Source organism: Falco biarmicus, chromosome 11 (genome assembly GCF_023638135.1).
Source record: "Falco biarmicus isolate bFalBia1 chromosome 11, bFalBia1.pri, whole genome shotgun sequence".
Taxonomy (NCBI): domain Eukaryota; kingdom Metazoa; phylum Chordata; class Aves; order Falconiformes; family Falconidae; genus Falco; species Falco biarmicus.
This window is the reverse complement of record NC_079298.1, coordinates 32,206,638-32,222,816: the sequence shown is the minus strand read 5'-3', so window position 1 is coordinate 32,222,816 and position 16,179 is coordinate 32,206,638. Positions and strand designations below refer to the sequence as shown.

The 16,179-nt window shown below is 49.2% G+C and overlaps 1 protein-coding gene across 1 annotated transcript in view; it reads left to right on the top strand.

Moving 5' to 3' along the window:
• PAPPA2 (pappalysin 2) overlaps window positions 1–16,179 on the top strand; it is a 96,507-nt gene that overhangs the window by 44,444 nt on the left and 35,884 nt on the right. The window contains exons 11-14 of the mRNA XM_056356672.1: window positions 967–1,104; window positions 4,515–4,650; window positions 4,893–5,112; window positions 15,529–15,700. Of these exons, the coding sequence (XP_056212647.1) occupies window positions 967–1,104; window positions 4,515–4,650; window positions 4,893–5,112; window positions 15,529–15,700 (666 nt within the window). The remainder of the gene's footprint in view (window positions 1–966; window positions 1,105–4,514; window positions 4,651–4,892; window positions 5,113–15,528; window positions 15,701–16,179) is intronic.

Below are 16,179 nucleotides of genomic sequence, written 5' to 3'. Positions count from 1 at the left end.
CCCTAAGCCCAGGAACTGCAGTACATGGAGGGGTGTTTCACCAAGGCAGGGAGCACCTCGCCTGACCATGCAGTTTGCTAAACAGTGACACCCCCCTGTCCCACCGGCTAAATGCACAACTTTGAGCATGTGAGTAGTCCTACTGCTGGTTTAAAAAAAAAATCCCGTCAGTCTAATACCTTGTACGGTCAGGGCCTGAAAGGATCAAACCATGCATATATCAGCATCTGTGCTGCTCTCAAACTCTTTGATCTGAAGCCAAGGAAAAATCGATGGGAGAATTCCCATCTTTCATACGGGCTTTGGAGCAGGGCCTGGAGGTCTAGGACAGGATTTCATCTGATTAGTGTTAGTGTGGTATGTGTATGTTCTTCCCCAGAAAGCTGAAGAGCAAGAAATACATAGAGAGGTCATCTTTAGCCTTTTATTGACCTAAGAAACAACCTTCTTGAGACCTACAGCGTGATTAAATTGCTTTTAGATTAGACAGGTGTACATGTCTAATGAGATGCCTTGGGCTCAGGCGTCTGCTCCTCTAGAATGACACACATCTGCCAGGCCTGTGGGGTTGTCTGGGATACCACAGGGTATCGAATGCCCAGAAGACTGGTATTCAGGGACATGAATGACACCTTTGGATCTCATCAGCCCAGCCAAAATCAGGAGGCTGTGGCATTACCTACCATCTCACAGCTTGGCTCATTATTTCTTACTCAGCCCCACGGATGCCATGGGGTGCTTGAAGAGCATAATTACAGCACCTCAAAATGGCCAAGGCCCCCTGTGCACACGTGTGGGTGGTGACACGTCACTCCTGCTTAGGGACCCACATCATGTCTTCATGCTAGGAACCAACTTGGGATCCTTCTCAGTGTTTGTTGACTCTTCCTTGAGGTTTTGTAGGTGGTGTTTCTTTCTCTCACTTTCCTTGCTTCTTTCTGTGCTGAAATAAATCTCTCCTTTCAGATATGTAAATCCCACCTTCACGATGTGCCAAAGGACCTTTCCCTGGCTGCTTGGTTCCCCTGCAGTCCCAGCCAAGACAACGCTCAGGATCCAGATGAGGAGAGGATGCCCGTGGGTGATGGAGGAGTTTGGCTCAAGGTAAGTAAGGACGTGCAATCAGGCACAGAAGAATTTGATTGTCTTTGTCCCAGCACTTCGGTGACAAAGACCCATCCTTTTCTGTCCTGTAGGAGCTACAGCAGTCTTAAAAACTGCTCAGATAGGACTTGGTATCCTATGAACTCTTCACAAACCCCAAATGCCTGTGGCTGGATCTTATGTAGTTACCCCATTCCCACTGTGAACAGCAAACCCATCCTGGGGCAGAGTGCCAGGAGAAAGAGCGTGCCTAAAACCAGAAGCCCACAGAAATGTGTTGAGGCTGAGAAACAACTTGCTTCTGACTGTCCCCTGCCATCAGGCTGTGCCGTTACACCCGTGAAGGGTGGGTGCAAGCTGTGTTTCAAGTCCTAGCTGCCTTTGCTCCCAGGGCTGTGCAGAGCACCAGGAGAAGGTTGGATATAGTCTGTCATCCGGAGGGGACCAGAGCCCTCCAGGCTGCTCCCGAGCCCACAGCAATTGGCTGGGGCATGCAGGTCCTCCTGCTCCCCAGTGACTCCAAACCAAAGGAGGCACTTCTGTGCCCAGGGTGGTGCTCTGGTAGCCCAAGGGGGGCTCGGGGGCTGCCTTTGGGAGGACAGTTTGGAACAGTCAAACCTCTCTGTCCCGACACGCAGAGGAGCAGGACAGAGAGCTGAGAGTTAGGCCAATGTGGCTTTTACAGTGTTGATTTTCTGACCACAGACACAGTTTAGAGGTTTCGTGGGTGTTGCTTGGCGTTGCTGGAAAGCTGGGCCCTGGCGCGCTGCTTCCTCCGCGGTTCAAGGGGCACCTTGCCCTGCTTTGCTCCAGGCCGAGGGCCTCTTCCCAAGGCGCTCGGACGACTTGGTGAATCGTCAGACCTGAGTCAATAAACACTGTTATGGCCCCTGAGGTCCTTTGTGTCTCCAGAGAGCTTCCTTTAGCTGGTTTGCCTTCCCCCCCCCCCTCCTTTCTTCCCTGTCTGTGTGCTCGCAACCTACTTTCCGGCTTCAGTCTCTGGCCGTGACAAATGTGCCTCCTTTCTTCCATTGCTAGCGAGAAGGCAGCAGTCTCCCCCGCTGCCCTACCTAGATGAAAGCTCGCTTTCCACTTCTCACCAGGGGTTAAAGCGTGTTCCAGTTTTATTGGAGCTTGTGGTCAGTTCTCTTCCTCTATGGATGTTTATATTAAAGACTTTCATTACTGGTTCTCCGTGCTCTCTCTAGGAGTGCTATTATTTTCCGCCCATAAAATTATTTATGGACTAGTAATAAATATGCCCTTTTTCTTTTTTTCTTTTTTCTTCCCCCCCCCCCCCCCTTTTTATTTTTTTAATAGAGTTTGGCTGATTGGTAACATATTGGGTTAGGAAAGACAGCTTCTTGTTGACAATTCGCCTAGCAGACCCGCCTGCCCAGACAGGAATGGTGCTGTTCGTGCACATGTGTCCGCACGTGTGCATCTTGTTTCATGGCCACCAACTCCCATGGACATTTTCAAGCTGTTGCACCTGTGTCACCCGGGTGAAAGCCACACCACAAAACTCATCAGGTGGTAGGAACTGCTTCCTCCAGCGTTTCTCAAGAGGTGGCACCAATGAGCAAGGGAAAGGCTGGGACATGCTGTAAGGAGGCTGAGGGCAAGAGGGGTGTGTGTCTGCCACCTGACAAAGCATCTACCACGTACCTTGGGTCTGTCTGCAGATGGGAATCGTTAGGATTTGCAGATCTCCAGCCATGCTTTGTTCTCGGTTTCTAACACATCCAATGAGCAGAGAAATCAAAATCACTTGTAAGTTAAGTCAGGATGTCTAACATGCAGGAAATTAAACAGAAAGGGGGAGAGGGAGGGAGAAAAAATTAAGAAGATAGCCTGCTGTGGCCAAGCACATAATAGGTATTAAAAAGAAAAAAGGATTTGGGATGTTAGGCAGGTCAGCTGCTCTTGGTCTAATTTGTGGCCAGAGTCCTTCATCTCCAAGTAGGGCTTCTTCCACTGTAGGAAGGGGAAAGACTAAACCCTCCACCTTAAGCTGTGTAGTCCAGGGAAAGCCTCACCTGACTTCTCCAACCATCTCTTCTCCCCTGAGGAAGCACGCTGGGAGGAGCGGGCAGCAGGTGGCTGGGTAAAATCCGGCTGGCCCTCTGGAGCTTCCCAGCTGCAGCTCTGTCCCGGCTGGCTCCTCCGAGCAGGCTGTGAGCACTGCTGGCTCTTCTTCGGCTTTCTTCTCTTCGTGCTTTCCTTTCCTCCCTTCTCGCTTTCCTGTTTCTTCTCCCATCTCTCCCTACTTTTCTCAGCAAGGGAGGCTGTGGGGAGGTACCAAACAAAAATGCTTGAGCCTCCTGGTCCGCTCCTTGCAGCCGGGCCAGCCCTCCATCAGAGCAAGCCCTGGCCAAGCCAGCATGTAAGCAATGGTGGGGACTTGCTCGTGGGGTGTTTGCTGCCGAGCACCTCCCTGCAGGGTGGGAGCCCTGGGATGAAGTCCAAGGTTTTCTTCTGCTCCCATGAGTGAGCAATGCCTGGCGTGGCACGCACCACCCTGAGGCTGGGCTGCCATCACAAACTGTGTGGTTGTCCCCTCCGCTCCCACAGTCTGCTCTTTGGGCTGTGCCCAGCCAGCTGGGACTTGTCCTCCTCCCAAATACATCTTCACTTTGATTTTCTGGGCTACCTCCACATTAGCACTCAACAAAAACAATCCATGGGGTGGATCTTGCTCAAAACACATCTCTGCATTGGATGGGGGGGTACCAGGGTGGGGGAGAAAAACATTTCTATCTTCTTACTTCCAAAGAACATCTGTCCTGCCATGACTGATGCTGTGAGTTTCCTGGCTGCCTCCTGTAGCCTTCGGGGCTGTAGACAAGTGGGGAGCTGATGGCTTTCTGAGCAGACAGGGCTTCTTCCTATAGATCTTGCCATGTGTTGGGTGATGGATAGGTTGCAGTCACTCTGGGTACTGGGGCTGTCCTTTGGGTTTGGTTTTTTTTTAAATGGGAATATTTCGGTGGCAGTGCTAGTAGCTGTGTTCTCTGGGTGCCTTCCTTGCCCAGCCAGCACCATGTGGGGTGGGAGCTGGAGCCTGGTGAAGGGAGGGCAGAAAAGGCATTATCCAGGTCTCAGTCACGAGTTACTGGATTATAAGAGCAGCAAGTGTGGAAGCTGGGAAGATGCCATAAATTTATGGTGAGGCTGAACTGATACATGCAGCGAAGGGGAGTCAGGAGGGAAAGGATTGTCCCTGCACCCTTCCTTCCCTACTTTCTTCTCACCCATTTGCTGCCCTGCACATCCACAGCCGCTGACCCCATAAGGCTGCTCCTGCTCTCCCCCCACGCTCCCTCTTTCTCTCCCTTTTGCATGTATGGGATCAGAACGGCTGTATTAGGTATGCACGCTCTCAGGGTCTCTCTTGCCCTCCTGTCCAGGTGTGCTTTGAGAGACCTGCGGTGCCCACCTCCCTCCTGGTCTTCCTGGCCTCTGATGGCACCATCCCAAGCAACCAACACAAGCCGAGGGTCACTGTCCAGCTGAGCGATGTAGATGGGCTGAACCACTCTTTGGGTGAGCAACCTATGGGCTGTGGCACCAGTCTGTGCTGTCCCAGCAGGGACACCAGGAACCCCCACCGTTACTGCAATATCTCACTGGATTGGGTGCTACATCCCCTGTCCCCCACCCTGCAGCATCTCCTGCTTCCGAGGTAGTCTGTTGGGATGTGGCGGGGAGCAGAGGAGGAAAATCAAAACCAGAGAAAATATCTCTGGAGCTGAGCTAGTGGCTTCTTTCTTTACTCCATCTCACAGGGACGTATGACCTGTCATGCCAGCACAACCCCCTTGTCATCAATGTGACTCGTGGACAGGAGGACCCTTCTCACCAGGCTGCTTCAGTGCTGCTCAACTTCTCCTCCCCACTCGTGGGCATCGCAGCCGTGGCCTTGCGGACCCCAGCTCAGCCTGGCTCCTCTGAGCCCACCACCTGTCTCCTGCAACACGAAGAGGGACATGGTGATCAGTGCTGCAGGTATGGTCTCCTTGGAGCACTTCCCAGTTGGCACGCAGAATGCCTCCCTCCTTTGGGGCTTTGTGCTTCAGTTCTGGAGTTTTCATCTACTCACTGAGTGTTTTGGGACTGTTCTCAGGTGGCTTTTGGGGTGCTGGAAAATCCAGCGTAATGAGTCTTGGCTTACTTATCTTGCTGGCTCGGGGGGAAGGCAGGAAAATTGTGTGTGATTATGCACATGGCCCGTGCATCTGCACAAAACTGGATTAAGGGACTGTTCTTGGTAGGAAAACCAAGCTCCCTCTGCTGAGGTTACCACTGAGGGCTGCTGCTGAAGCTGAAATGTTGGCTTCTTCAGCATGTGCTTTGCAAGCTCTATCTCTATCCATTCCAGTCTTCCCCAGATTGTGGGAGGTGGGGATGAAGCTGTCCTCCTCCTCTCTGTGCTGGCTCCCATCTATCCCGGGCTCCTCACCAAGTCTCACACTGCCCTATCGTAACGTGGTGATAACAATAATAGTAGCAACAACTTTTTAATTTACTGATGTCCAGCCCTTGCAGGCATCTACCTGTCATCTTAAAGCTGCAAACGAGAGGTGGCATTTGCAGAATGGGTGCCGCTCTCTGAGCGGGTTGTGCTGGGGAAAGGACAGGGAAGGACCATGGTCCAAACCAGACTAAATAAAGGTGGCAGAAAGAGCATGCTGAGCAGAGGCATGACCCAAAGAGAAATGAAAGGATGGTGCTCAGCTCTGTCCTAGAGGGGTAGTGGGGCTGACGACAGCCAGACCCGCCAAGTGTGGCTTGGCTTTGGGACCCCGGGCTCCCTGAAGTTACAGGCGTGCTGCCGATCCAGCGCTCTGGTGCAGCCAATTACTCAAACCATACCACTGAGAACACTGATTTTGGGTCCAAGCTTTGCTGGAGCTGTGGGGATATTAAGAGTCAAGGGCTTTGGCTCGGGTCATCGCATCACTGCTACTGTCATTTTTCTTCTGTTGATGGCCCTGGATGGACGAACATCCCTGATAACAAATGAGTGTGCGTGTGTTTGTCTAAAAGCTTGTGGGATCACAGTATAATTGATTTATGTAGAGTTCTGGAAGCCATGAATATTCTGCAGTTGCTTTTTACTTTCTTTTTTTTTTTTTTTTTTTTTAAGTGCATGTGTGATTTATACAGAAACATAAATCTTAGTGAGTCAGCATATAAATATTATTCCTAGCCTTACATTAAAGGATCAGCATCCACCTGAAATGCAGTCCGTTTCCTCCTGGTAGCCATTACAGCTATGCACACACATGCTTCTAAGACCCCAGCCAACTGATGTCGTTTTTCAGTTACATTTTCTTATCCTTTAAAATAATTTTGCGCCCTCATTGCTTGAGAGCTTCCCCCTCGGAAGTATCTGTAAGGAGGAACAGACTGACCGGACACAGCTGAGCATCACCTATGGATGGGGAGAAGCTCCTATAGGGACAAACAGAGGGGGAAATAGATGGTTCTCTCTTAAAAATCTCATTATAGATGAAGTACAAGCCCGTTTCTGTATCACCAAAGTGCACAGAGTTGCATGTTGTCCCCTTTGCATGGGCATGACAGGACCCAGCAGGATCTTTGTGTCTTCTCCGCCTCCTCCTCTCACTGCTGTCCCGTGGGCTCCCTGTGGCCTTGGCTTAGCTGTGCTATGTTGAGTTGCAGGTTACTCACATGCCCTTAGCGAACACTTGGAGTAAATCAGATCCCCAGAGTTTTTGGAGTAGGAAATGCTATATATAGCATTGCTTTTCTGGACAAAAGGCTTGAATATTTAGAGGGAGGTTAGGCTTACAGCCTCCAGTAGCCCCGCTAATAATAAAGGATCTGCCTCTGTTGAGTCAGGAAACATCCAAGTATCCTTCCCTTATTATATTTTTAAGATCTGTTTCGGCTCCAAAACTATTGTACAGCACTATTCTTATTTTTAACAGCTAATAATCCATTTCTTATAAGGCAGGTGGAGTCTGGGGGGAAAAAAAATCCCCTATAAAAATCTGGGAATATAAAATCTTAAGAGGTTGAGAGACATTTGACTGTAAAAGATCACAGAAGATCTGTATTATTCCTGTAAAGAATTGAATTGAGTGTTCACATGCACCCAGTCTCATATATACAGCACATGCATGTGAGTGCTTTCCTAAAATAACCCAAGAAAGGGACAGTAACAAAAGCAACAAAGAAACGAGGTTTCCTGACTTGATTCTAGAAATGCTCGTTGCCAAAATAATAAATATATGACGGCTTGGTATTTCTGTAGCACCTTTCATCTTGAAAGATCCCGAAGTGCTTTGCAGGCTGGGGAAAAGAAAGAGATTATGTTTTTGCTGATGAAATGCAGCCATCTCCAGCAGGTCAGGGTGCAGCAGGCTAGGAAAGTACACCCTTGTTTTGAAAAAAAAGAGTTGCCTTCTGCTTTCAGACCCGCTTGAAGCACTGAGAGCACTTGCAGACTAAAGTAACACGGTGTCGGCCCCTCATACCTCACTACCAGCACCAGGAGCCCCGTCTCCACTGTCTTTGCCAGCAGCTCAGGGCTCTTCCTTGCTTTTTATACGCAATCACAACTTTACGAGGTCAAGTAGAAATCAGACATTTAATGAGTTTCCGCCCAGGAAACTCAAACTCTCCAGCTTTCATCCTTTTCTTTGTATTTTAAAACAGAGCCACAGTTCCTTCTGTTTTCCTTGGTACAGGATATATACTGAACTAGGGGAACATTTTTCATTTCCTCAGTTATGTTTATTTTTAGCTTGGTTTTATTTTGAGTGTGTTTTATTTTATGTTAGCATATGCTGGGAAATGCCTTGGCAAGTTAACAGGAAAGGTGCTACAGAATGCAATCTGCATTGTGTTTGTCTTTCCTGTGTGAGTGCCCTCCTCTGCTCCCCCAAAAGTGGGTTTAGTGCATCAAGAGGAGTCTGGTTTAGATTCCTTTTGTATGGAGAGTGGACGCTGGGGAGAGAAAATAAGATGGAGGGCGGCATTGTTTACATGTTTTCAATTGCTAAACTTTATCCAGGAAAGAGAAGAGGGCCATTTCCCAAGTAGGTTTTATTTGGCTTGTTTTCTTTCTTTCAACTGCCAAATTTATGAAGGATCAACTTGTGAACTGTGTCTGTGCTCGGGTGAAAATTTGTGGGGACCCTGGGTGGAGATGCTGGTGTTTCATTTCCTTCCCTCTGGTCTAGGGTGCCCTGTGGTCAGGGACCATGCACAAAGTGGATTGACCCTTATGTGGGCATACCAAGGTCACCTCTGATGGGCTGAGCTGTGCTTGGGTCAAGATGTACCTCCATCCCCACTCCGTCCTCCCAGTGTCTGCCCAGGCTCTGCAGGGGTGGTGCAGCTGGCTTTGGGAGCTGTGTCTGCCTCACGTATCGCCTGAAGGTCTGGTCCCTGCCTCTTCCAGGCAAATGCAGCCTCATCAGAACAGGCTGTGACTGCACTGCACCACGCGTATCCTTTCTCCTTGGCCTGGAGGAAAACGCCTCCTGAGAATGAATCTGAGGATCAGCTGTCCTGCGGCATGGGCTCACCTCGGCCTCTGCTTCTGCCCTTGAGACTTCTCCAGGTGCCTCTCCTCTGGCATTAAATCCCGTTGACCTCTAGCACTTCTCTGGTGGGTCCCTGGCTGGCTGACGAGCAGCAGTTGCCAAGGCTCTACTGTAGGACTTGATCATTTGCTTCAGCTGGTGGCTTCAGTGTCCATCTGGAGGTGACAAGGGAAGCCCTCGGAGCACAGGGACTATTTTCGTGGGCTGCCCCATTCTGTTTGCTCTCTGCAGCCTAGTCACCTTCTGGAGTTTAATGCTTTGCATATGGGCTTCTTTTAGGATGCGTAAGGCATCTTCTGTCTTTCCCTGACACTGGCTAGTCTCACCTAGAAAAAAAATATCTCCCAACACAAAGGCTTTTCACAAATTTGATCCCTAGTCCAACATGGCAGCTGACCAGCTTAGAAATGAGGTGCTTGGTGTCACCTCATGGAAAGGGCCACCTGGTCTGACAAACTTGTTCCAAGAATGGCCAACCCCCAATACATTGAGGGAAGGTGAATTGCAGCACAGAGTAGTTGTGTGAGGTGCAAGGCAGCTTTTCTTCCTGACCTTGGCATGGCTCCTGATGAAACCCTGAAGCTTGATCTTGATTCCTTATTCTCTTACCAGTATGGGCATTTCCTGAATCCCACAAACCCTTCCCTCCTTCCCACGTCCATTGAAGAAGGGAACGAGTGCTGGGAGACCCTGAGGTTTGCCTGCAAAGCCCTCGGTGTACCACTGCCGCCAGCCTGCCCCCATTCTGCCTTGCTTTCCCTAGCATCATGTACAGGCACTGGCATTTTTCACAGAAACTGGATGAAACATGTCCTTTAGAAGGCTCTCTTATCTCACGTTACAGGCTGCAGGAGGTGATGAGTCCACCATCACCCTTGCTGAGCTATTCTATATCCAGTAACCCTCTCCGGAGGAATTTGCCTCCTATTTCAATATGAAAGTTGTTGCTTTTGCTCCATCCCTGTTGAAAGGTCTAAGTGCCTCCTGTCAGCAGGTGACTTTCCTGTGTATCTGTGTCTGTACAGAGTGATCAGATCCTCTCCTTATCTTCTCTCTGTCGTGATAAATACGTTTTTCTCCTTAAATCTTATAGCATAAGTCTTGCAGTCCAGCTGTGGCTTCTGCTTGCCAGCTCCCTTTTGAAATCCCTCTGCTATTTCTATGTCCATCGTGGTGATGGATGTGGATCAGAAGTGAATTGCTCTGGACAAGATAGGAGGTGGCAGAAATGAGGTACGGTCTGTTGTTGTGGGGATCAGATATGGATAAAGGTGTTCTCTGGAACAGCTGAATATGCACCCTCGAGGAATACTGGCAGGTAAATCCCACCTGTGTGCTGGCCTCGCAATAGGCAGGTGGACCATCTGCCTTCAGGAAGGAGTCAGGCCAGCTGCCCTCAGGAGTGATGCAGGTATGGTCTGTCCTGCCTCAGCTGGGAAGCTGACTGGACCAAACGTGACATCCCATTCAGCCTCATTTTCTGTGCTTCTATCAATGTGTTTTGATGTAGCAAACGGCAAAAAAACATGGAAAGAAATTGGAAAATATATGAAGATCGAACAGCTCTTGCTTCTTCTCCCTTTGCCTTTATGGCTATGGAGGAGCCAACAGGACATTTGACATCTTACTGTTGCCTCTTCTCTGTGAGGTAGATGACAGCCGATGACTCACAGGGATGTTATTTTTTGCCAAGTTTCTTTAGGAGTCACGTACAGAAGCAAACAGCTTTTCTTGAGATGGCAACCTCAATGAAGATCGTAATCAAGAAGCATCACCACTGTTGGGTCTGTACACGTAGCCTGCTCCCACAAGGACGGTTGCCATCAGATTTACTGGAAAAGTGAGACCTTTCCCCTTCGTGAGAAACATGCCTGAAGGGAGAAATTCCCAAGTATTTCCAAAACACGTTTTCTCACTTCCTAGCTATTCTCTTTTGCTAGACCACATTGGGGTAAACACTTTTTATCTCATTGGTGTTCAATGCTACAATTCAGACTCCACCAGACTACATGCAGTGACTACTTTTAACTTCAGGAGATTTGGCTGAAGCCTTTACCCTTCCATCAACATCTTCTATAACCTCCCCCCCCTCCCCAAAAATTTGCACCATGAGATGAACTTCTTATAATGATTTTCCCCTGTTAGAGTTGGAGCTTGATGATAAGGGTTGTTTTAGCAGCAATCTTTGGGTTGAAAGTTTGGGTAGATACTACAGCAATTTATGGGTGATTTATTATACTTTAGGCAGCTGCACTGTATTTGGCTTGGCTTAGCATTGAGTTGGGTAAATCCGTCAATATTTTTCTGGGTTCCATGAAATAATTGCTGTAAAATGCAAAATTGCAGCTTTTCAGGATTTGGGGTTTGTCACAATAAAATGATGTCTCCCTGCCAGCATTGCCACCTCTGGCTCCATGTGCTTCATTGCTGGCAGTTGCCTCCTGCTTTTGTTCTAGAAAGATGAAGGATCTCAAAGGAAAAGTTATGCTCTGGTTTATAGAACTGGTCACATTTCAGAACAAAGCTCTTATCATTCCAGAGCAGTTAGGGTCATTGCTAGGCAGAATTTCACAAATTTCCAGATCTGAAACTTTCTTTGATGTATGAGTTATGGGACTTGGTGAGCCCAGAAAATCACGCAGGCTGGTGCTGATGTGGAATAAGTAGAGAAGAAAAATCTTGCTATTTTGTAAAAGTGTTGTTGACAAATCATTAGTTTGAGTTTCAAAAGATGCTGGGATAAAAATGGAAAATTTTTTGGAAGTTTCATGCAGGAAAAAAAAACCCAACAGCCACCAATGTATTGGCTCGTCCCACATCTTATACGGCCTGAATCAGAAATGGGCAAAAGTCAGGAGTTTGCAGCTGCGATACAGGAATTTCATTTATCATCAAAAGGAGAAAGAGCTCCTTCATGCTGAGATCAGAACTGGGCTAACTGCACCATTTCCTCGTCCAGCCTTCGTTAGGTTGTTCCAGCGGCTGGGAGCAGTGATTTATTCCATCACTTTACCCGAACCCTGGTAAGGCATGTGGGGGCCGGGCTACATGGCTTTTTTTTTTTTTTTTTTTTTTTTTTTTTCCTGCCTGCTTTTCTGTGCCATCAGGCTCAAGGTTGTCTTGGCCCAGAGTATTACACTGATAGTCATGATGATGTTGATAATAATAAAAGAAGTCATCAAGGGAAAGTTTGTTAGTAGAGATTATATATATATATATTTATTTATTTTTTTTGTTAAGCTTACTGATATATTTGAGAAAATCAGACAGCTTTCAGTGATTTGAGCCCCTCTTCAAGTCTGGAATAGCAGCACCAGACTTCAAAGCTACATATAGGATGAGAACAACTTGTCAGAACTTAGTTGGTAGGTCTCAGATCATTTCCAAAATAAAACCCAGTGTGTATTTGTGGGTTAGTCACAGAGCAAATGGTGATAAGTTAGTTACCTTTTGGGGCAAAGAGAAAGCTAGTGATTTCTGAAATATATCTATATGCACATAAAGAATGTGTGCGTATTTGTGTGGTGTATACAAAAAGAAAGATTTTGATGTTATGCCCTATAATTATCAATCCCTTATGTACAACTAATCTAGTTAACGTTTTGCATATATAATAATACAGTAAGAAACTTGCTGATCTTTTAATCTACTTTATACCAGCATTGCTGGTTATGTTTCTGAGCCGGTAGAAAACCAAAATACACCCAGTAGTGCTGAAAAGGATCAGTGCTTTGTTACTTGTGATGTAATAACAACGTGCTGCTGCTCCACCAGTGCCAGCAGAGCTGCTCCAACCAAGCACTTGGCCTGGCTGGATGTGCCCAGCGGGTGCCACCAACTGTCCCTCAAACCGCTGCTGTGATGGGTGCACACTCTGTAACTCAACCCAACATCACGAGCAGACCAAGTTATGTGTCTTGGGGTCCTGGTGTGGCCACCCAGCTGACCTGTAGCCTACAGCCACTCAGTGAACCCGCTGCTCATGTCCCAGCTTCACTTCTAAACATGTGGTCTGTGATTTGGCTAGATAACCTCCGTGTGCCCGGATGCACGCAGGGGTAAGGACTTCCTTGTGGTGCTGTGTCGATGTAGCACTGTGGTAGGAGGGATGCTGCACACCAGCTGCGTCTCCCCACATACCCATGGCTGGTAAGGAAGAGGATGGGATGCGGGACCAAGGCTGCTCAGCCCCTTTGGCACACGCGCGTGCAGAGACACACACATGAGGAGGTTTAGGACAGTGGCTCTGTCACGGGGAGGTGGAGTCGGGGACGGCAGCATGTGTGCATGCGTGTGCCGGGGGCACAGGCAGGGAGCAAAGCAACTGCCCAGAGAAGGTGACTGCGGGAGGGGAGGGGAGAGGGCTACAATTGGTACCAGATGCCCTCAGAAGCTAATGACCTGACAAACGCTGTGCTCATAAAACAAATTCTTTAAAAAGGAAGCAAATGGAAATATAAGCTAGTGAAAGAATTTGCAGCAGCTGCCCTGAAACCATTTCTCACTTCATAAACAGGTCTGCATTGAAAAAACAGCCCCTTTCTTCTTGTTCTTCTTTGTGGTCCCCTCCTGTGCCCACCGGCTCTTTCAGGACTGTGGCCTGCAGGTTTCCACCGTGTCTTTGGCTCGGTGGACTTGTCCAGAGTCAACAGCACATTGCGTTCTCTTAATGTCTGTGTCGGCACCAATATTTTTTTTAATTTTATTTTTATATTTTTTTGTGTGTGTATGTCGTTTGTGGGATTTCTAGCTGTGCATCTTTGGCTGGAGAGATTGAGCGAAGGCAAGAGGCAAAGGCTGCCTCTGCTTCCCCTGCGTGAAATGCAGCGCGCAAAAGCTGTCAGCAGTCCCGTGCAAAGCAGGGAGCAGAGGGGAGGCAGTCGGGTACAGCTCCCTCCCTTCTCTCCCCAGTTATTGCCTGAAGCTGCAGCACCTCTGGCCCCTGCCTCAGGAGGGCTGATGTCAGTTTTTGCACCTATGTAACCTGGTAGAAGATAGAGCCTAGCCACCAGATAACCAAGGCGTTTTCCTGTGGGAGCTGTCGTGTCAACCCCATATTTTGGCCTTATTCTATCCCAGGTATCACAGAATGGTCAGGGATGGAAGGGATCTCTGGAGATCATTTGGTCCGACCCCCTACTAAAGCAGGTCCACCCAGGGCAGGTCACACAGAACCACATCCAGGCAGGTTTTGGATGTCTCTAGAGAAGGAGACTCCACAGCCTCTCTGGGCAGCCTGTTCCATGCTCTGGTAATTAATCTACTGGCTGCATTTCACTGATGGAGGCCATAGTCCTCTGGCCAGCACTCCACTAGGGGGTTACTTGTGATGCTTAACTCAGTGGTACCTAACAGCTGGTCCCTGGTGGGAAGCTGCTGTGGTGAGGGGTGCTGTCTATTCCCAAGGGACAGGTGACACATAGCAAGCTTCCCTGGGACCTTCTGTAACTTGAGGTGGTGCACATCTCACCTTGGTGGCCACAGCTGAGTCTGTAGAGCTGGACAGGTGTGTCTTGAGATGGTCTTGATCCCAAAGAGCATGGCATCAACGTGGACAGGCTTGAAATGCTACATGGGCTTGTGGGAAGAGCAGAGGTGCTGAAGACCAGCAAAGCAGAGTGGGGTGGAGGAGACAGCTGCAGAATGTCCAGTTCCTCCCTTCCATCACAGGCCATGGTGTAGCTGTGTGGACGTGAAGCTCAGGCAACTCTGCTGCCAGGTCTGGAGGGGACTGGACACAGTTTGAAGAACGTCTTGTGGATGGTTCCCTAATGTCTGCAGAGGTTTCTTCTCCAGCTTTCTTCTTTCCTTGCAGGTGGAGAATCCTCTGTGGATTCTCTGATGTCTAATACAGGTTTTGACATACCCGTGACCCTTCTATCAGCAGAGGCTTTAAAAAAGTTTCTTCATCTTTTCCTGACCACCTGTTGCTGCAAATCTTGTCTTATTCTGAGCTAAGGCTGACTGAAATTGAGGTGGGATTCAGAAATTACCAGGAAGGAGAAACACCCAGTGTTACTGTCTGGGCTTTGTTGCCTTTGGGAAGTGCAGATCTCTTGCTGCTCACTGTCTGTCCCCAAACACTAGTGTCTGAGACATGCGTGAGCGGAGTATGTGTGGGAGGACACATGTGAGTGAGGTGTACTCCCTACGGCATTGCAAAGTGCAGTTTCAGGTCTCTTGCCACAAGTTCTCTGGTGTCCAGTATGATTTGAGCACATTGGAGATGAGAAATTGTCACGTGGTAGAGACCAGCTTGCTGCTGAAAAAGCTGCAGCTCTCAGGAGGGTGCTACAATGCCTGCTGTTGGTAGCCTTACTCCTTGTGCGTTCAGGAGTGCTGCCTGAGAAGGACCACCTGACACCAACTTCCCCATTTTGGCCATGGGAGAGTTGTGGCCCTGCTGGATATGTCATCTGCCTGCCCTCTCCCTGTCACCTCCTTCCTGTTGCTCTCTTGGTCCACTTGCAGTGAGCACCACCAGCCCCTTTGGTGCCAGGCTGTGTGCGGGCTCCATGCAATATAGTCAGCACGCCCTGGGGCAGAGGAGCTGGCTGTAGGCAGAAAAGTCCCACCAGACAGCACAGATTTTGGAAGAACCATTGTTGGCTGTGCCTCCTTCCATCAGCTTGGAAGGCCACAATGGTCTGTGGGAAGGTGTCGGCTGGGGTTGGGCCAAGGTCCAAAAAAACGAACCCTCCTGGCATCATTGTCAGGTGCGCATCTCTGTAGGTATCTGTGACCTGCTGAGCATCCCATCCAGTTGCCACTTGGAGAGAAGCCCTCCTTGCTGAAGAAGCCTTGGGGATCCACTTGTTGATTTCTTTCCTCTTCTCCCCCATAGCTGTGTCCACGGTGCCTGTGCAGGATCGGGAAGCTGCACACGGGCGCTGCTTGCTCACGCTGCCACCCTCAACTGTACCTCCAACAGCCCACGGCACATGGCGTGCACTGTCACCTGCGAAAAGGGCTTCATCCTACGCTCTGGCAATGGGAAGAGCCTGGGCTCAACGCGGGTGAGTGGACCTCATGGTGGGGGCGACCTTACATCTCGCTGGACTGAGTGCTAGTTAAAAAAGATTTAACCACCACGAAGTGGTTTGGAATGACCCCAGGACACCTCGTACCTCCAGCCCTAACCTCCTTGCTTCTTTTTTAATAAACGCCATCCCAATGGAGGCTGTGGTGCTGGACCTCTGTGCTGGTGGTCCTGCTCTGGAGAGCCCTCTCTTCCCTCGCTGCAGTCCTAGATCTCCCAGCCCAGTGCTGCCTGCAGACCATGGCTCTGCCAGGCTAAAAGCTGCTGCAGGGGGTGTCCTAAACCAGGGTGATGCACTCCCACGGAGGGAGAGGTAGACGTTTCTGTTCTCCAGATCGGCGCTGCTGGGAGGGTTAAACATCCCTGGGATGTTTTCTCTCTTAAAGTTGAAGTTAGTGGCTCAGGAAAAAATGAAGTCATTGTGGAGCGACTATATTTAGAGGCAGCCGACAGCAC